The sequence below is a fragment of the Barbus barbus genome, assembly GCF_936440315.1.
Source record: "Barbus barbus genome assembly, chromosome: 18".
NCBI lineage: Eukaryota > Metazoa > Chordata > Actinopteri > Cypriniformes > Cyprinidae > Barbus > Barbus barbus.
Genome location: NC_136746.1, coordinates 5,109,631 through 5,131,317, shown reverse-complemented (window position 1 = coordinate 5,131,317; position 21,687 = coordinate 5,109,631). Strand labels below are relative to the sequence as shown.

The 21,687-nt window shown below is 37.8% G+C and overlaps 1 protein-coding gene across 2 annotated transcripts in view; it reads right to left on the bottom strand.

Annotated features, from left to right (window-relative positions):
• LOC306884010 (CUB and sushi domain-containing protein 1-like) overlaps positions 1-21,687 on the bottom strand; it is a gene marked incomplete at its 3' end in the record, with an annotated part of 521,846 nt that overhangs the window by 158,145 nt on the left and 342,014 nt on the right. For both annotated transcript variants that reach the window (XM_079439599.1, XM_079439600.1), the window contains 9 exons: positions 17,086-17,189; positions 16,745-16,857; positions 12,798-12,980; positions 11,774-12,100; positions 8,489-8,683; positions 8,239-8,377; positions 7,821-8,008; positions 4,713-4,901; positions 164-280 (listed from right to left, as the gene is read on the bottom strand). In XM_079439599.1, the coding sequence (XP_079295725.1) occupies positions 164-280; positions 4,713-4,901; positions 7,821-8,008; positions 8,239-8,377; positions 8,489-8,683; positions 11,774-12,100; positions 12,798-12,980; positions 16,745-16,857; positions 17,086-17,189 (1,555 nt within the window). The remainder of the gene's footprint in view (positions 1-163; positions 281-4,712; positions 4,902-7,820; positions 8,009-8,238; positions 8,378-8,488; positions 8,684-11,773; positions 12,101-12,797; positions 12,981-16,744; positions 16,858-17,085; positions 17,190-21,687) is intronic.

The following is a 21,687-nucleotide window of genomic DNA, read 5'->3' as shown; positions in this document are numbered from 1 at the left end:
ATAAAATGTAGAGAAATGTGAAAGGTATCTTAAATTCGTTATCAAGGGTAATTTCAAAGGGCACAGAAAGGAACCTCATGGGTAAAATCAATGTGGCTCAAACTGTTATCAGTTTCAATAGTTCGTGCTGCTCTCATGGCTATAACTTGTTCTTTTGTCTTACCTTTCCCATGAGACACTTCTACCGTCCAAGTGCAGTTCAGAGAGTTTGGGTAGAAATCTGGAAAACCAGGGGAAAGAACCGTTCCAGTTTTTCCGTAGATATAGCCCCCACACAAAGCTGGAAAAGCAATAACAGAAAGAACTTATGTTTGAATGGCCTACTTTCCCTGAAAAAGAGTAAATCTAGCCTTGAAGTACATCCTTCATCAATAATTCCTTTGGTAGAAGCTTAACTAGATTTTGTGAAGATAATGTGAGGGTGGTGCCAGGGCGTTGCTATGCAGTTAAGTTCTGCATGGTTTCAGCATTTTTCTATATGGTCACTCGCTAGGATGTTTTGGGTGGCTGCCAAATATAAGCCCAGGTCGTGTTGTTGCAGATATCTGGGTCACACACTTGACAAACAATATCCAGAACAAGTAAAATGGTATGTATTTATGTAAAAACTGTAATAAAACTTGCAATGCTTCCTCTCTTTGTAGCGAAACTACAAGATGGATGCAAAACATGCAAAGCAGCAGAGCTTAACCATAGTCTAACTAATAAGAGGATGACATTGGATACAGCACAACTACTTGTAAAAAGATCAAAAGGAGATATAAGAACTGAGACAGTTTTCCAACTGGAGAACGTCTGTCAGTGGAGACAGTCAGCTTGTTTTTTTTCAAGTACCAGAGCTGTAAGACAGACATCATAACAGAATACTGAATGTGTCCTTGAGCCATGCTCATCGTCCTGCTTTTATCAACATAAATCATACGGTGCAGGTTATGACAGGGCATACATTTTTGAGCCATTAAATCTCTTCATCAGTGACAATTCTGGCTTATTAAATATGAAGTCAGTTTATCCCAAAATTTGCACAACTTTTCATAAGGTAAACTAACCGAATAGAACTAAAGCAAAGTGTATCCCTTAGCATCCAGAGCATCAATCTTTAATAAACTTGGAGAGTTCATGAACCGAAGCTGAGATTTGAGTTACAGTCACAGGTAATTGTTGGCACTGATTGTTCGTTGGAAAATCAGCTTTAGTTGGTCAAAGGTTACATCACCTAGTAAATATTCATGATGTTGAGTTAAATAATCCTACCCCCCACACTTACTTTTCAGAATGTTCACTATTAGCCATAGGAATGCATCATTCCTGTTCAAAATTTGTTCACAAATTTGGAGCAAATACACTGAACAAAATAATAAATGCAACACTTTTGTTTTTGCCCCCATTTTTCATGAGCTGAATATTGTTCACAAATCTGTCTAAATCTGTGTTAGTGAGCACTTCTCATTTGCCGAGATAATCCATCCACCTCACAGGTGTGGCATATCAAGATGCTGATTAGACAGCATGATTATTGCACAGGTGTGCCTTAGGCTGTCCACAATAAAAGGCCACTCTAAAATGTGCAGTTTTATCGCACAGCACAATGCCACAGATGTCGCAAGTTTTGAGGGAGCAAGCAATTGGCATGCTGACTTCAGGAATGTCCACCAGAGCTGTTGCCTGTGAATTGAATGTGCATTTATCTACCATAAGCCGTCTCGAAAGGCGTTTCTGAGAATTTGGCAGTACATCCAACCGGCCTCACAACCGCAGACCACGTGTAACCACAACAGCCAGGACCTCCACATCTAGCATCTTCACCTCCAAGATCGTTTGAGACCAGCCACCCGGACAGCTGCTTCAACAATCGGTATGCATAACCAAAGAATTTTTGCACAAACTGTCAGAAACCAGCTCATCTGCATGCTCGTCGTCCTCATCGGGGTCTCGACCTGACTGCAGTTCGTCATTGTAACCGACTTGAGTGGGCAAATGCTCACATTTGATGGCGTCTGGCACTTTGGAGAAGTGTTCTCCTCACGGATGAATCCCGGTTTTCACTGTACAGGGCAGATGGCAGACATGCGTGTATGGCATCGTGTGGGTGAGCGGTTTGCTGATATCAACATTGTGGATCGAGTGGCCCATGGTGGCGGTGGGGTTATTCAGAGATACCGTGATGAGATCCTGACTCCCATTGTTCATCCACGACCATCACCTCATGTTGCAGCATGATAATGAACGGCCCCATGTTGCAAGGATCTGTACACAATTCCTGGAAGCTGAAAACATCCCAGTTCTTGCATGGCCAGCATACTCACCGGACATGTCACCCATTGAGCATGTTTGGGATGCTCTGGATCGGCGTATACGACAGCGTGTTCCAGTTCCTGCCAATATCCAGCAAATTCACACAGCCATTGAAGAGGAGTGGACAACCTGATCAACTCTATGCGAAGGAGATGTGTTGCACTGCGTAAGGAAAATGGTGGTCACACAGATACTGACTGGTTGTCAGACCCCCTGGACCCCCCCAATACAGTAAAACTGCACATGTTAGAGTGGTATTTTATTGTGGCCAGCCTAAGGCACACCTGTGCAATGATCATGCTGTCTAATCAGCATGTTGATATGCCACACCTGTGAGTTGAATGGATTATCTCGGTGTTCACTAACACAGATTTAGACAGATTTGTGAACAATGTTTGAGAGAAATTATCCTTTTGTGTACTTATAAAAAGTCTTAGATCTTTGAGTTTAGCTCATGAAAAATAGGGGCAAAAACAAAAGTGCTGCGTTTATAATTTTGTTCAGTGTATTTATGCTATAACCATGGTATAATCAATCCAATGCAGTGCCTGAAGTGGGTTATTGCTTTTAGACCCTAGTGTAAGTTGTGTATGGTTGCCAAGCAATGCAGCAACATAATAACATGTAGGTTCCCCTTCACTTGGTTGCTGCCAGAACAGTTCTGATGCATGGACTCCATAAAACATGTGGTATCTGGCACCAAATACATTAGCAGCAAATCCCTACAAGTTGTGAGGCCCATAGATTTGTTGGTCCAGCACATCCCACAGACGCTCAACTGGATTGAAATCTGGAGAATTTGGAGGCCAAGGTAACACCTTGAACATTTTGCCATGTTCCTCAAACCATTCCTGAATTTTTTTGCAGTGTGGCAGTGTGCATTTATACTCCGGAAAGAGGTTATCGCCATCAGGAAACACATTGCCATGAAGGAGTGTGCATGGTCTGCAACAATCTTTGTAGGTGGTGGTACGTGTCAAAGTATCATGCCAAGATCTAAGGTTTCTAAGTAGATCATAACACTGCCTCCACCGGCCTGCTTTCTTCCCATAGTGCATGCTGCTGCCATCTCTTCCTCAGAAGAACAATACACACCTACCTGGCCATCCACCTGGTCTAAAAGAAAACATGATTCATCAGACCAGCCAACCTTCTTCCACTGCTCCATTTTCTAGTTCTGGTGCTCATGTGCCCATTTTATGCACCTTAGCGGTGGACAGGTTTATCGTGGGCACTCTGACCGTTCTGTGGCAGCAACCTTTAAGGCACTGTGTGCTCTGACACCTTTCTGTAACGGCCAGCATTACGTTTTTCTGTGATCGGACCAGAAGGAGTAGTCTTTGCTCCTCATGTGCATCACTAACCTTGTGGGCCCATGCCCCTGAAGCTGGTTCCTTGGTTGTCCTTCCTTGCAAATTTTGTCAGGCACTAACCACTGCATACCGAAAACATCCCAAAAAACGTTCCACTTTTGGAGATGGTCTAACCCAGTCATTTACCCAGTCGACTGACTCTTCACTTTCTGCCAAATACATGCCACCCCTTCAGAGTTGCCACTGTAACAATATAATCAACGCTACTCAGTTCGCCTGTCAGTGGTTTTAATGCTGTTGCCGATCAGTGTAGTGCATTAACCTGCATGTTAAAGTGGCTGAGAATGTGGCTCGACAAATCAGAATTTCTGAACTCTCCATTTAATAATAATAATCAGCCTGACAGGAAGGAAATGTGTAATCTTTTATGAGCATGTATTTACATTCCTGTTAACAAATGGGGAGTATCTGTCCTGTCTGTAATGAAGGTCAGGCTCTGGTGAGAGCCCATCATGCTGAATCAAAGTCGGTTAGAGCAAATGCACAGAGCTGATAAGATGCAAGCATAAAAAAACATTGGGAATTCTGGAACAGACAAGCAACAGCCTGATTGCTCTTACTGGAAAACACTTTGTTTACTTCAATCCCTGTAATCGGAAAACAAATAAGATAAACAGCTTTATAGAGCACTCTCCTGTAGGTAGCTGGTTAAGGACTTCCATTATTTATTCCCGCTTCCCTGTCCTTTTCTCCTTCCCATTTAAGGTAATCTATGAAACAGCGCATGCCAGTCACCTCTTCTCTAATCAAAAATGTATGAACTCAAATCTCAGAGGAGTGATAAGGGGGCTTACCCTTTCCCCTCTGATAAAACTGTAATGCGGCCTAGCAGGGTTGGTTTATAGCCCGGACCAGTGCCCTCTGGCCCCAGATTTTTAGGGGCCTCCAAAGTTTTCACCAAAGGAAACTGAACCCCTGGGTGCTTAAAGCATAGATTGCAAGCTGATACCAGGGTCCAATTTTTAGGCGTCTTTACAATGGGTGGTAGGGAGGAGCTGTTTCTCTTTTACATGATCAAAATCGAGAGAGCACAACATGGCCTACCGTCACAGCTGGGCAGTGCATGGTTCCACTGATGGTTCGTCTCACACACAATGGGTTCATCATCACTCAGAGTATAGCCTTGATCGCAGCTGAACGTCACTCTGGAGCCGATGGCAAAATTGTTGCCGTGCCTTTTCCCATTCACCGGGATACCTGGATCTAAACAGGAATCTGTTTCCATCATAATGCCTGTGAGGAAGGAACAAAACAAAAGTATTTCATTTCACCTTCAAGGTCTAAATTGAAAGGGGAAGCACTTTACACAGTATAAATCAGCAGATATCAGTCCCCCAGTGGTCTCCTTCCTTGAACCAATACATTTTTATTTCTACTTACATTTTCTATATTTTGAATATCATTTGAAAAAAAAAAAAGAAACAACAACATTGTTTTTCTACATTGTTTCCCCTCAGAGGCTGGCATTTGAGGAATATTTCCACCTGTCAGTTTCACATGCATTCTCGATCTATGATTTGGCCACTGATAATCCTCTGATAGCCATCTACAAGTCAGAAACATGGGAACACTTTGACACAAATGAGATTCATATATATCAGGCGTAATGTCAGAGGTAATTTATTGGGAGTCGTGAATATTATTTGAGAATAATCTCATGTTCCCTCTTGCCCACATGTCTCATTCTTCTGTTTCTACTGCAGCACATTACATTATAATAAAGATGTTAAATTACTGCTGAAAAAGAGAAAAAAGAACTGGAGACTATTTGTCAAGCCATTTAGTTTTTATAAAGATACCATTTGCATTTTTCAGTTAAGCTCATGGGGGTAAAAAGAGATAACATTTCATTTTACACACAGACCTATTTGTATACAGTAGTTGCATTAATACAAAACAAGCAGGCAAATGGATATGCGCTATATTTCTAACAAGCAGTACTACATTTCTTAATAATGAGGTTCTGGATTGGTGCATTTAACACTCCAATCAAAACTGCACTTGAGCAGCAGGACAAAACGAAATCAGATTTCAAAACAAACTAATTCCACGGGAAAGGGACTAAATTATTAAGGGGCCACTCTGCCCCACACGCCCCCTCATGACTAATGAGTAGACTATACAAAGGACACCTACCTGTCTTGCATATTATTGGTCCTAGACAATATTTCTGCTTGCAACTTTTTATAACTGATTTTATAACATCACATGTGGCACCAACCAAAAGCATGTTTTAAATAAAATAAACATAAATGGTTGTAATAATAATAATAATAATAGTAATAATAATAACAATAATTAAATTGCTATTATCTACATAAGAAATCATTTAGCATTTATTTAAAATGTATCTTTAGCCACATATTTTAATCTGCATTTTTTAACAATAATGTTAACTTTGTCTATTTATTAGGTTGAAAAGTGTTTACTTTATTAACAGTTCTGTTTTTAAATTAAGACAAGTTGATTAAATTGATAAATTCATTATTTTGTTAGCTGGGAAGATTACTTTGCCTGATAAAATGCGTTACTACTTCTGCTTTTACTTTTTCTATGAAGATATTATAAATGATTCATTGTTTCATTGATTCAATAAATATCACATTTGACTGTTGTATAGGTCCTTGCATGATTTTTGCAAGGTCCTTGCAAGGTTTACTGACTTATTACCGCAGCATTTTACAAACATATCAAAATTAAAATCTCTGGTTTGACTACAATTATGTTTCATACACAATATAGTGTACAATGATTTTTATAGTTGATTTTATTGAACTATGTACCTTGCCCACTTTAATACAAATAAATTAATTACTACATTGTAATTAGTTAATTAATGTTACATACATTGATCACATAGACAAAATCTGAATGTACATTAATGGGGTGAGTCACCCTTGGCAAAATGGGATATGCAGATTATGCAAAAAAAAAAAAAATGGAGAAAAGAGGCAGTAATGTTCCTTTTTGCCAAAAAGGTAAGGAAATATCAGCACCCATAGTGTACTGAGATCAATCGAACTATCTGTACGCGGAGATCCAAAAATGCTGAAATACGATCTGTAGTTTTCACAAATAAACAGGCAGATCTAGGTGCAGGTAACATGGAGAAAGAGTACACATTGATTATTTACATATACTACTGACCTTTTAACAATACCAATATAAAGCTGGCTGAAAATCAGTGTGAACTGGTCCTTTAAATGGTTTGAATATTAAATGGTTACATTTAAATGTGCTTTGCTATGCCAGTTTAAGGGCATATATTTTTTAGACTTAAAAGCTAAATAAATATATAAATTCAAAGTCTTATAAAAATACACAGAAACACTCAATGGGATAAAACAAGGCTAAAAATCTGTAGTGTTTTTAGAAGATTGAATATTTGACGGAATGTTTGGGTATCAGTCAAGACAAAGAACTCATAAGAGTTTCTTCTTGACAGGTAAGCTAAACTTCAAGTTAAACGTATTCCTAATATGTTGGAACTTTAATTGAAAGTTGCCTTTTAGTAAGGCTTTTATGCTAGTGGTGGTTTATCTGTTCTCCATTACACACAAGTTTTCGCCTCTGTATCTCTGCAGGGGGTCCACTAAAACAGATGCCTAATCCAATGTTGGCTTTTTCTGGCTTAATCCCCCTTAGCAAGTCAACAATAACTACAAGAGCATTAAAACAATAACTATGCTTTTAACAATAATGATTTGTCGATCTGTTGAGCCTGCACTAACAAACAAACAGGCTTTGTGTCAGCGGGACATTAAACTTTAATCGCACTCTATAGTGCAGTTCATAAACCCACCACCACCACCACCAAACATATTCAAAAAGAAAACAAACTTTATTTTCGGATCAATTTAATTATTCACAGAGGTTCCTCACCTCTCTTAAAGTTAGCTGTTGCCTCTGGATGTTGATATTGGTCATGTGATGCTAGAACACACGTTGGGCTTCTCAAAATAATTTTTAGACAACTAAAAAAACATAATCTGATTGCAACCCTGGAGAAACCACTCCAATTACATTACATGCACCAGAGAGCGTGTCCAGCCAAAATTTGTGGAATATTGCAGAACCGCCCACCGTGGAGCATGAAAACCCAATATCTGTGTATTTAAATCACTGCAGAGGAAAGATGAGCAGCTGACTCACTCTCATAGCGGATCTGGAAGCCTTCACTGGAACGGCTGTTGTCGGTGGTAAAGAGCAGGTACATGTAATTGCCTGTGCTGATGAGGAAGTGGGGGGCCTGAGTGCCGTGGTACTCGCCGATCAGAGGCGACGAGTTGGAGGACCCATCCCGAATCTCCAGCGTGTCGTAATTAACCTCCGTCTGAAACCTGTACGGGAAATCGGAAAGAGCGGAACATCTGCTTACGACCCAGGTCTTTAGCAGAATTACTCTAATGAGGGAGATTAAACTGGAAGGTTAACGAACAAAATTGTAAAAGCGAGAAACTGTACTGAAGAGACTGCTGCCAGGGTTTCCATAAAGGGGACCGGGATGGTGTCCAGGGGTTTTAAATGAAATGAGAAAAAATAAATAAATAAATTCAAAACAAATCAATACCTGTCAAAAGATATCTTGATGGCATGATCCTTTCTGGCTTCAATCACCCATTCGCAATTGAGGGAGTCTTTGTAGTACCCGGGCCAGCCTGGGGACAGTAAGACTCCTATGGGAGCCGTTAGATGTCCGCCACATGGAGCTGGGACAGTGAGAGTGCAGAAATATAAAATGTCAACAGCAGCCCATCTCACAAATCCCAGCAGCACCTTCAGAAGTGGCGCAGAAGAGTAAAGTCTAAGAGCTCTCTCACCTTCACACCGGGGGACGGCCGCATTCCACACCACGTTTCCATCCTGGATGACACAGGTGATGGATTCAGATCCGTGGGTTTTGATGAAGCCCTCATCGCACGTGAAGAGCACTGAGCTGCCCAGTAAGAAGTGCTCTCCAAAGCGCTGCCCGTTGATGGGAATACCAGGGTCGTGACATTCATTTTGACCAAAAGCTACAGACATGGGATAAAAGTATAATCAGTGCTGAAGCATATAATACTTAATCTAGGTCCTGCCTGCTCTTGCCTGAGAATATATCCACACTTAACATTCATTAAGAGTACCTAACCTTCAATTAAGTCAACTATAATTATCTTTTAAGGAACAACTAACACAACTGATCTTGCGCAGTGCCCATAAGGCAAATGTTGCTGTAGTACCTGTGCGGCAACAAAATGTCACATGACGCCATCATGTAGGGGCAAACATGTATAGGTATTGTGAATTACAATACACCATTGTATGAATTACATAAGTTTCCATAATTGTTCTGTACACCAGTACAGTTGAGTTTGGCATGGAAACGGACACAATGCAGTGCATGAAAACAAACCTAATATACACAGCTGCACACTCTGATGGCAACTCAGTTTCTAATTTATTCTACAAGAGGCAAGTTTTTATTTTTTTTATCTTCTTGGAATTTTAATCCACCCACCATCAAAATGCCACTTTGGTAACATCTGGATTATATTTGAATGTTACCTTGTGTTTAATTTATGCTCTCATGTAGAAGATTTTCCATTATAGTAGGCATTACAGTATTACGTAAGTTTAATTGTTCTGTAATATGTGGTCAAACACACCATGCACACAGACAGTAGGGTTAGATTTAGGGTTAAAAGCTACAGTAATGTAATACTGCATAATGCAAAGCATATATAAAATATAACAAGGCATTAATTTACTTTGCTTTATGGTATAGTTGAATGCTTGCTTCTGATTGACAGAATTATTTCAAATTATTTCAAATCAATGGAAATATTTAATGCACACTACAATTTGTGACGTAGCAGCATTAACACCACTGGGTGAGCATTAATTTTCATAATTCATTAGTCATTTGTTATTCCTTACTTAACTTTACATTAACAGTTACAATTTCCCGTGAAAAATAAATATGAATCATGCGAAAAAAACCACAGACGTTGAGGCGGTGCATGGATAAACGTCAACAGAGAGCATTCAGTCGCATTACAGCCTTCGTTTCTAAACCCTCTATTTTTTTACGCCACACGGTGGTTTGAGACACACTCAAGATGGCTTGAAGATTTTTGTCAGCTTTCTGTTTTCCCTTAACACAACTCTGCAGACAGCTCACATATGTGTCGCACATGCATCACAGATGTCAGTGTGGAAGCTTCAATTATTCAATATGTGCACTCGCAGAAGCAGAGAATCCTGCCAAAGCTATTTTAGTGTTTTCATTTGGTGAACACATCTGTCTGCGAGGCCCCTGTGGAAGTGTGATGGCTAATGCATGGAGACCTTGCGGCCAGGGCTTAGGGCATGTACGTAGCTCTACCCCATTCCCAAATGACAGCCTCATTGTTCTTACAGCCATGCCAGACAGTTGCTCCAGCACCACTTTGGGAAACATGTCTACTCCTTTCTGAGAAGATGACACACCATTACCGAAGCAACACTGTTGAGATATCAAACCACACAATCCACCGACACTGACATTGCCTACAACTACGGGCTCCATCAACCACCCCGTTTGTTCCCACATAGACGTGCCAAGATGGATCTCGGTCGCAGTTTCATCTGTTCACTAAAAATATAAATATGTTCAGTTTCAGCTATTAAGCTCACTGACTTGAAGCATTCCTAATAGCGTACTAACATTTAAACTATCTTTAAAATTGTTCATAAAGAGCAATGCCACATTTATGCATTTAGCAGATTCCTTTAAAAAATCCAAAACATTCATCACTATATGTGTTTCCTAGGAATCAAACCATTACCTTGGCATTGCTAGGACACGCTGTACCAGTTAAACTACATAAACACTACACTGGTATCAAAGTTACATTCCAGAGAGGGCAAAGCAAGCTAGCTAACTTTTCATTGACAAGCTAGAGGAAGTCTCACAATTCCCTTGTGTAAAATTACATACATTCGATGCTGCTTTAAAATTTGTTCATAAGAAAGTATTTTAATCATGCTACCTACTTTTTGGTAGAGTCTGTCTATGCCTTAATATGCTGTCTACGTAGACAGCTCACTGGGTTTCACAACATTGTGAATCGAGATTATCAAGGTCTGCAGTGCACCAAGACATAAACACTAAAACGCATATCTGTTTAAGTTCAAAAAGCTCATCTCAGTGGAAATCATATTTGTCAATGTAATTTTAATAAAACCTAAGAACTGATTAAACTCAGAACTCTTGCTATGCATGACTACATTTAGCTTCATGTGGGGGAGAAGAAAAAAAGAAAAAATTCTGTAAAAATGCAATCCCTTGAAAGTTGTACTGAAGGTCAAAATGCCCTTTAAGTGTTGGAATTATGAAGTACAGCATTTTTCACAACGGAGCTATGCCTGACGAATGGTGCTGGGATTGCATCATAACATTCTCTACCTTTAACAGTCAATATTACAAATTAGTCTATTAAACTTCAAAGATATTACTCTGACTTAAATCCTATAGCGAGCTGCATACAGCAAAACACATAAAATAACCCCTTGTTCTAGCAAGATGCAGTAAAAAATTAGATAGTTGACTACCCCTGAGAGAAAATGATTAAAATGTCTTTCAGACTGACTGAAAGATATAATTTCTACATAAATACAAAACAATCACACAATTATCCTATGCAATGTATAACCAGGAGGATACGGCCAATATGGCAGATCTTGCCAGCAATGTTTATGATACCATGCTGTTTTGAAATATGTTCGTTTGTCAAATACTTTTTGACATTTTGGTATTTCCCCATTCAGTTAGATAGGAGCTATACTTGCATGATTTAAAATAGCTGCCTCACCACATTCCCAAGATGGCTGCCGAGTGAACTGACTTGTCTTGTAAGGGACTTTGTTATATCCCAGTTTAATATGCAGATATATTGCCTTATAAGCAATCCGTAGGATGATATCCCTGAAAAGGTGAAACAATGCGGCTCTGTGGCATTATCAAACATTACTCTATTTGAGCATCCGAACCAGCCCAACATTATCTGTGCCCCTAGTGGTGCAGAAATTGCACACTTCACCTCTAAAAATAATACACAACGTAGTATTAATATTGGATTTACTTGTGTAGGTGATGTTAAACCCCTTTCCTGTGTTTGAGTGGTCCGACTGGAACTCCAAGCGCATTATATGCCCATTACTGGCGATCTGCGATGGTACATCCTTCCCAGAGAACGTTCCAAAAGTGGTGGGCTCCGGCATCCCATCGTCTTTCACAATAAGATAGTCAAACTGGGGCTCCAACTCAAAATCGCTGAAAATGAGATGGATCCGATTGCCCGGCTCCGCTATAATGAGCCACACACAGTTCATGTTGTTTCCGTATTCCTCTGGGTAGTTTGGCGAGAGGATGATGCCTGACGGAGTGGTGAAATTGAAGAAGCAGGAGACTGTGGAGATGAAGACAAATATATATAATGCCATTACAAAGGTTACAATATTTATTTTCATTCACAATAGATACGCTATCAGGAATACTATTTTGTCTCTAAAAAGATGAGAGAAAAGAGGATTCACATAGACCATGATAATGAGTAGTTTGCATGGTGCAGAAATGACGACATGTCATAGTCTGAGCTTTGTCAGGAAAGTGCAAAAATACAACAACAACAAATCATCCATTTATGAGGTTTTCGTTTTAACAACAAAAACATTAACGAGGTACTGCTTCCTCTTATCACAATACTAAACAAAAATACCATTGCATGACAGGATTATCTTAGACAGTTGTATTAAGTGCTATATTCACTACAGTTGTGCCTGTATTTCAGTTTGAGTGTGCATATATTTATTTAATTATATTTTATTCTTCTAATTATTATAAATAGACATGTGTAGTCAAACAAACACACAATTCTTAGTGCATTCCCTCTTGAGTGAGGAGGAAACAGTAACATGTTCCAGAAACAGAAATATGATAAGTGACCTCTCATACAGCAAACCTGGGAATTGCTAGCATGGACGGATGCCATTCGGCTTCATATCTGCCCCTAATCTAGATGTCATGCTTTTACAGAGGCGATACATTAATCATTCTAAATGGCAACATGTTAATTATAGCCAAGCATTTCAGAAAATGACTCTTACAGACGCAGCTGGGTTTGTTTCCAGACCACTGGTTATTTTGCTGGCACGATATAGTCCTCTCGCCAACCAATTCAAAAGCAGCCTTACACTCAAAGGTCAGCACATCACCATGTAAAAAACGGTCCCCAGTTCTCTTTCCATATGCAGGGACGCCTGGGTCTCCACATCCACCTTTCTGAATTTCTGTGGAAAACAATAGTACATAATTTATTTAAATTAAACATATAGTTTTCAGCCTGGCAATCTGACCACCTTTTGACATTGTAAGTACCCTAATACAGTTGTGTTGCTCTAGAACTTGGATTTTGCATTGAACCTCAAGTGCCGACTCAAAATAGCACAGAGAATGTTTACTGTACAGAAGTAAACAAAAATGTGCTTACGGAAATCTATTAATATTAACATGAACTGCATAAACCCAACAATATGGACGAAATATTACCTAAACTGACTATTTTTATTTCTAAATATCTCTAGAATTTCTTTGATATCAACAACAAAAGAAACATATTCAAACATTCAGAAGTTGACAAACATATTAATGTTGCTATCCTAATATATTGATATTGCTAGCTGCATTTTATCATTTGCATTTAGCACTACTTTTTCTGTGCCGTCCTTGACATTATCAGAGCAGTCCTTCGATGCATTTTTGAGTTGTGAGAACTACTGAGCTAAGGCTGCATATTTCCAGGAAATGTTTTGGAAGGAAGAATACAATGACAGTGACAAATGAATGATGTTCAGGAAGAGTTCATTTTTATGTTAACAACAATGGTGTCAGCTCAGCAGCAAGCGTTCTATTGACCCAGCCAGCCGATAATCTACAGGGGATAAGTTTACCACTTGCGGTAGATTCCAAGGCCTCTACAAGGTGTTAAGAGCACGCTAAATACCTTCAGTGCTGCCACAGGCGATTAGTTCAAGAATCCACAAGAATGGTAAGCTATCGTGTTAGGAATGCCAACGCATCAAAGCAAAACACTCTTACAAGCAACAGTGTTAAATAATGCAAAGGGAAGCTATCGGGAACATTAACAGTTATAGAAATGCTCTGTTAAACATTCGCATATATTTTTGTATGGGGTTTTTAACACCATTAACACACCATTAAGCTAATGTGTTTACCTTGCTTAAACTCTAGACCAAACAAATCAAACAAAATGTGTGCTATTGACAAAAATGTTAAATTTGCCAGGACAGGTCATTGTGTTTCTTAGAATAACAATGACTGGCATAAAAAGGGTAATGAATTAAATGTAATAGCCACCATAAATGGAAAAGCAATTCTCTGACATTTGCTGCGCAGCTAAGTGTAACTAAGTGTATGTTGTTGTTGTTGTTTTTTTTGTTAAAGTTGACTTTTCTTAAGGTTATTTTGTAATTACTCAAATATTTTCCTATTTAAAATCTATTAAATGTTCGGTCACACTTTATATTAGGTGGCCTTAACTACATGTACTTGCATCAAATAATAAGTACAATGTACTTATTGTGGTCATATTGTATTTTAAAACACTTTTGCTGCTATTGAGGTGGGATACGGGTAAGGTTAGGGACAGGTTTGGTGGTATGGGTAGGTTTAAGGGTGGGTTAAGGTGTGAGGGATGGGTCAACAGTGTAATTATAAATGTAATTACAGAAATTAATTACAGATGTAATTACAAATAGGTATTTTAAAAAAATACAAGTACAATGTAAAAACATGTATGTACACAATAAGTGCATTGTACCAAATGATTAATTTAAATGTAAGTACACAGTAGTTAAGGCCACCTAATATAAAGTGGGACCAAATGTTCTTTTTTTTTTTTAAAGGAAATTCGTTACTTGGAAATAGTGTTAGAACCTGCTTCCCACACAAGTGGGGGAACATTCACCTAAAAATTAAAACTGTAATTATTTACGCACCCTCACTTTGTATCACATCTGTACAGTATGTGTTGAAACACTTTAGGATTTTTTCTCTTTTTTTTGCATTTTTTAAGGCAACAAGTCTGCAAATTTAAAGTAATCCATATGATTTGTTCTCCATATTCCCTGTTTTCTAAGGTCATGCTATAGTTCTGTGAGGAAAAGACAATAAATTTAAGGCATTGAATACTGACAAATATAAATAACTGACACCAAAATAATGAGATTTAGGAGGGAAAGATTTAAATTTGTCAGTGAGCAATGAGACTAAATTCCAGCTTATTGCTTTGGAATGAAATGTGTAAATAATGACCGATTTTCATTTAGTGAACTATTTTTGTGAACTATTTGTTTAACTCTTTATAGCGTTGAGTTTAATCATCTAGTATGAAATGAGACTTTGGTCTGTCTTATAAAACTCATTGTTGGTGACCACAGATTCTGTAAAGTTTATAACTTCTGTTGAGGGGAAAACAATCCTTTGCCAATCTAGGAACTTTTAAATGAAGGTATGAAATGATGAATTTGAGTTTGACATCTACACGGCCTCAAACAAAGTGTCCCACCAGTGGGTCCCGGTGGAAATGTTGTCAAACATGACAACGTGACTAGAAGCACAAGTGTGAAATTGGGTTTACACAAAGTTAATTGGGTTTGTGTCATTGTGCTGGGCTATCCAGACAGTGAGAATTGCTCAATTGTGAGGTTACAGTTCACAGTGAAGAGCGGCTAGGGAAAAACTCTATTTCAAGGTATTAAACAGCACATTTTGGAAAACAAGTTAAGGGGTTAAAAAAAAGGCAAGAAACAAAGGGAACATAAACACAAAATAAAAAAGTATATTTAATCTAGAAATAAACAAAATATTTAGACATGTAAAACACAGAAAATGTTATGGTATAATAAATAAGAAAGATTATATTCTATTTCTAGGTCCAATTGGTGACATTGATCATGTGAAGACATATCACCTTTTTTACTCAAAACATAATGTGTAACAAAAAATGTGGTCACACTTTATATTAGGTGGCCTTAACTACTATGTACTTACATCAAAAATAAGTACTATGAACTTATTGTGTTCATATTGTATTGCAAAACACTTCTGCTGCTATTGAGGTGGGATACGGGTAAGGTTAGGGACAGGTTTGGTGGTATGGGTAGGTTTAAGGGTGGGTTAAGGTGTAAGGGATGGGTCAACAGTGTAATTATAAATGTAATTACAGAAATCAATTACAGATGTAATTACATATAGGTATTTTTAAAAATATAAGTACAATGTAAAAACATGCATGTACGCAATCATTGCATTGTACTAAATTATTCATTTAAATGTAAGTACATTTAAACTAAAAATGTAATTAAATTAGAAAATAATATAACAAAACATTTTTAATTTGTAAAAAAAAAAAACATGAGAAAAGATATAAAACAAAAGCATTTTCACTAGTTGATATAATTTACTTAAAAGAAATGAATGAAAAATAGAAACATTTGCATTAGCTGATCAAATAATTGAATAATATTTATTAAATTAGTACAGGATGTAAAATAGGCACATTTTCACCACACTGTCATATGTTCAGATCTTAAGCTGATAATTTGATAATGGTGCAACGTGTTTACTTGTGAATACGAAATGGCTGTTTCCGTAGCAATTTTTATCGGTTTATCTGTGTATATGTAAATACATGCCTCAGTGTATTTTCAGATCTGACTTGCTTGTTATTCTCCTGCAGGGTGAACGGCAGGTAGAATATTTCACGCAAGCTTTTCAAACATGTCTGCACAGCACATATGCTGCTCCATTTGCCTTCAGTTTGCATGCCGTTTTGAAACTGGTTCGCTTTAACTGAAAGTCACCAAGTCTTACATTTTCCACTGTAAAAAGGAATAAATAACACACTGCTATTTCTTGGCAAAGAAGAAAAGGGTGACCATTTACAGTCCTGTTTCATCACTTAGAGTTGGTGGAAATGACCTTAAGAAAGAGAAAACCAGGTGTTTCCAAATGTTACGTTACAGTGACATACCTTCATATACAGCCTTGAAACCTTGCGATCCGATCGTATCATCGGACTGCAGATGGAGCCACATCTGGTTGCTCATACTCACAATCAAATCTGGCACGCTGGATCCTGTGAGACTAGAATAGAGGCACACAATCAAATTGTATTCTTTGATTTGTGTATTCATATGGAGCCATGAAAGCTTATATATAAACCCAGTGCCTATTTCATGTGGCGGTTGCTCTTGAAAGAAAATAATTAACTGTTATTCCATGGGCATAAATAAGTAAGTCATGGAGGTGTTTGTGAATAGAAGCATGTGTCTGTTCAAAGTGTAACATAAGAAATCTTTTTGCTGTACTCACACATAAAGTACTCTTCGAGCATCACCTATCTTCCCTCCGTCGCCCACTGTTAACGTATCGTACGCTCGCTCTAGATCAAACTCTTCAAAAGCCAGCTTGATGACCTACAGGGATAAAGGAGAGGTCAAGATAAACACCATAGAGCAAAAAGCCCAGAGCAGAATGGGTCTATTCACATGAGGCTGACTCAGAGAGTGATCGTATTAAAAGAAGAAGAAAAACACAACAGCAAGACAAGTCAGTCGTCGCTCTCAATCCTTTTCCGTGGCTACACATGTAAGGCTGATTGAAGAAGCAGAGATGAAGGTGTAATTAAATAATATTGTTTATTTCAAGATATGCGAGACTTTGAGAAGTTCTGCCATGTGTGGTGCAAAGCCCGAAGAAATGGGATGCATGTTCATTTGATGTAAGCACAGAAAGGAAGGTGGCAGAAAGAAAATTGGATTCAAGGAGAGATTGCTGGAAGGAGAAGAAAAAAAAATCAAGCTTAATTAGGACAACCTATTATCAACATCCTCACTTTTTTTTTTTTTTCAAATGGTCCATTATAGAGCCATTATTTTCAGCCATACTCTATTCTACCTTTAAATATGTTTGGTGTCATTTTATTTTTTTCAATGTTACCTTCTACTATTCCAATATTGAAGAGATAATTCACTCAGAAATGACAACTGTCTTCATTTACTCCCCCTCATGTTGTTCCAAACCCATATGTCTTTCTTTCTTCAGTGGAACACAAAAGAAGATGTTATGCAGTATCAGACTCAGACACCATTTGCTTTCAATGTTTTCTTTTTTTTTTTAACACAAAGAAAGTGAGAGGGGATTGAGACTGCCATTCTACCTAGCATTTCCTTTTGTGTTCCACTGAAGAAAGTACATTTTGAATATGAGAAGGAGTACAATTTCTTTTATACTACTATTTTAATATGCAGGGAAATAAGTAAGTAGCAAATTGGTTCCCCCAAAAAGGTGTTAAAAAACTCCCACGCTAACTTGCTGCCTATGTTGAAATATGAAAGATGAATAGTTATTATTAGAAATTGACTAGCTAGTCATGACTTTTCCCCGAAACCAAAGTACCACGGTCACACCTCCGTCACTGGAACCAAGTTGCTTCAACAATACACAACAACAATATACGCTAATAATGACACACGCCAGTGTTGGAGTAATAGCATCTGCTAATTAATCGAACAGAGATCATAATTATTGTAACAACGGAATGCTCTTCATTTTTTTTTTTAAATCATGTAAATATGTAGTATGTAACTGCAGTACACTTCTGTATATATGTGTATATATTCAGTATATATTCATTCAGTCAGCAGCTTTTTATGCTTCCAACCACAAGCTAAAAGCCTTAGGCTGTGTCCAAATTCAGGGTCTGCATCCTTCGGAGTACTCATTTGAAGGATGTTACGTCACAGCGCCGCGACGAAGGCTGTCCAAATTCGTAGGATCCTTCAAATGCGGCCCACAAATACGTCCTCCTTTTCCCCGAATTGGAAGGATGGGTGTGGTGGATCCTTTCCCGTCCTACCTATCCCATAATTCTTTTCGGCAGAGCGTAATGGCGGACGAAGCGAGCGGTAGCGGAGTGGGAGAGGAGTTTCTCTGACAAAACAAGCTAAAGTTTATGCTTCGGCTCAATGAATTTGTAGGAGAAATTAGTAGAATACTTAAAAACAAATAAAAATAGGCTATAATGGCTTACCTGGATGTGACTGTCTTGTAGTCTGATATAAAAAAAACTCTCCGACAACGAGCAAAGAAAGTATTTAATTAATTTAATTGCTTTATTTCTTCCAAAAGAATTAAAATGAGGAGAATAACTATTTGTTTGTCCATTTTCCCGCTTCTTGCTTGGCGCTGTCACGGTTGCTAGGCGACAGGATATGAGCAACGGGTAAGGGAGGGAACTGAAAGAAGGGTAGGCTGTCCAAATTCACAAACACCGACTTCCGGGTTTTGCGGACGTCGGAGGATCCCTCCTCCTTCAACCGGGTAGGAAGGATCCTAAGGAGGATGCAGACCCTGAATTTGGACACAGCCTTAGTTACAACCACACAAATCTGTAATGCTGTTTGCATTGTTTGCTGTAACTGTGGTTTTGAAAAACACCGAACACTTGAACTATGTTGTGAACAACGGTACTTGCAACCATAGTTGAAGCTTAATGATGCTGTTGGGAAACGCACTGACATAGCTACAATGGCTCAACTAATGCCATGTGATTGGGGGTGGGTCTAATTGTTTTATCAGACTAATGGATGATTTAGGAAGGGTTGAAGAAAAATTTAAAACAGTTATTATTATTTATCAGTTTGGAGACACCAGTGGTTCAGAAAACTCTACCTTTACCTTTAAAAATAAACCAGAGAAAAAAATATATAATTCATCAGAGTCATCAGACTATAATTTCAGGTGCATCAGGCACATCCTTCCCAAAGCATCTCCCAAACATGTTGGCCTCTTCAAAACTTAACCTAAAAGGAACAGTTTACCCAAAAAGTAAAATTCCATCATTTAATATTCAAAGAGACCAAAGCGAGAGAAAAAAAAAAAAAATCACTGTCAAGTTGTTCCAAACCTATATGAATTTATTGCTTCTCTTTAACACACAAAAAATATATATTTTGAAGAATGTAGGTAAAAAATAAACAAATAAATTAAATAAAAAAGAACACACAGACTATAGAAGTCAGGGGACCTGAAACTGTTTGGTTACTCAAATTCTCCAAAATATCTTACTTTTTGTTCAACAGAAGAACAACATTCATTGGAACAACATGGTGAATAAGTAATTTTTTGGTGAACTATCCCTCTTCTGAAGAATAAGGCACAGAAAAAGGTAACACAAAATGCAACCATTAAACTACACTACCATTAAAAGTCCTATCAATCATTTTTATGGAATAGCACACAGAAATCCCACTGCCTACCAGATATCACTGAAATAGGTGCCCTGAGAATTCTCACCTGTCTCTGTGACAGTGCTATTTCTGTAGAAAGTAAAAAAAAACCAACAACATGTAAGCTACCCACGTTATGCTATTGAGGAGGATTATATTGTTAATATTATTTATAATATTTACTACTTGAAATAGTGCAGCAGAATTCTTTGTGAATGCCAATTTGTGTTGAACTTGAAACTTGGAAATGGTTCTTTCTTTTGATAATTATACACCTGCAAAATTCAAGAAATGTTTAGCGTTGTTCATCCTATGCAGTTTAACTGCTAGGACGCTACTTTTTGAGAATCAGACACTTGCAAAGCTAACAATAGCATTTGCGTTTTGTTGCCTTATCATCTTCTGTCAATAAAATGGTGGTTGAAGTGAAGTATGAATATCCCAAAAGTTACTTTGAATGTTACAAAGTATTAATCTGGCAAATGCTAGTGAAGTGACTAACACTGGTAACAACTTTAATTCATGGATAATTACTAATGAGAAAACTGTTGGTAAATTTGACCATTGAAACTACAGGTTTTTATTTATTGATTTATTTTTTCTACAGTTAAAAGGATACCAGTGTTGGATTCTGATCAGTCCAAATGCCATGAACTGTTTTAACCGTATTCCAAGGGTTGCAGGCAACACATCATCTTGTACTTACATCTTAACTAGGATTAACCTCACAAATTATATATATATATATATATATATATATATATATATATATATTTTACAAAGATTATAGCACACTGAGACATGTACACAGAAGTCGTATTAACGTTTCATAATTGCTACAATGTCTACGGTCCCCATTGTGTTTATTAATGGTAATAGAGCAAGCAAGCTGACAGCATCAGTTTAAAAAGAAAGGAACAATTCAGCAACACTGAGAAGATCTTGACAAGTAATCTGTATAAAATGTCAGTGCTGATACAGAGTCGTTTGGCGAGACCTTAAACGAGAAGTCTAAAATACAGGCTTTTAAATTATCCTGTCAAAAGTAAATATTCTTGGCTTCTTCTTTCCTTTTTTTTTTTTTTTTTTTTTGCAGAAGACTTAGCAAGATGATAAAAACAGCACTCATGGTCTACATAAACACAACCAGAGAGTGACAGGACATCTTAGCGATTGTTCCCTGAACCAGCTTGAAAGAATTATTGATTCCTTTATTTTATACAAAACTGAAAAGGCCTGACAGCTGCCTCAATGACTCTCCCTGAGTTTGAGAGAAGACGGCTCTCGATGCTCTTCAGAAATTGCTAAATGGTGTGGTTTTAGTGTGCATTTGTATTTGTTCAGGAGGGGGAAAAAAGTGAGAAACTATGAGTTTTTACAAATCACATTCAGTGTGAGTTACAATTCATCCGATCTTGCCACTGCACAAACCAACAAAATCCAGTCCAAAAATTGTGAATGACTACAGTTTGGGTCTATATTTCTTGTTAATTTGGCTTTACATTTCTCTGTCCAAAAAGGAGGTCATTTACCAACATAAAGGCCTACTGCACCGCATCAATAATTTATTATTATAACACATATTTACTAGAAAATGATTTAAATATGCAACAGCAATAAAAATAATTGCAAAAATAGTTAAACATTCTGACTGAACATGTCTGCATTATCATCATAAGATGCA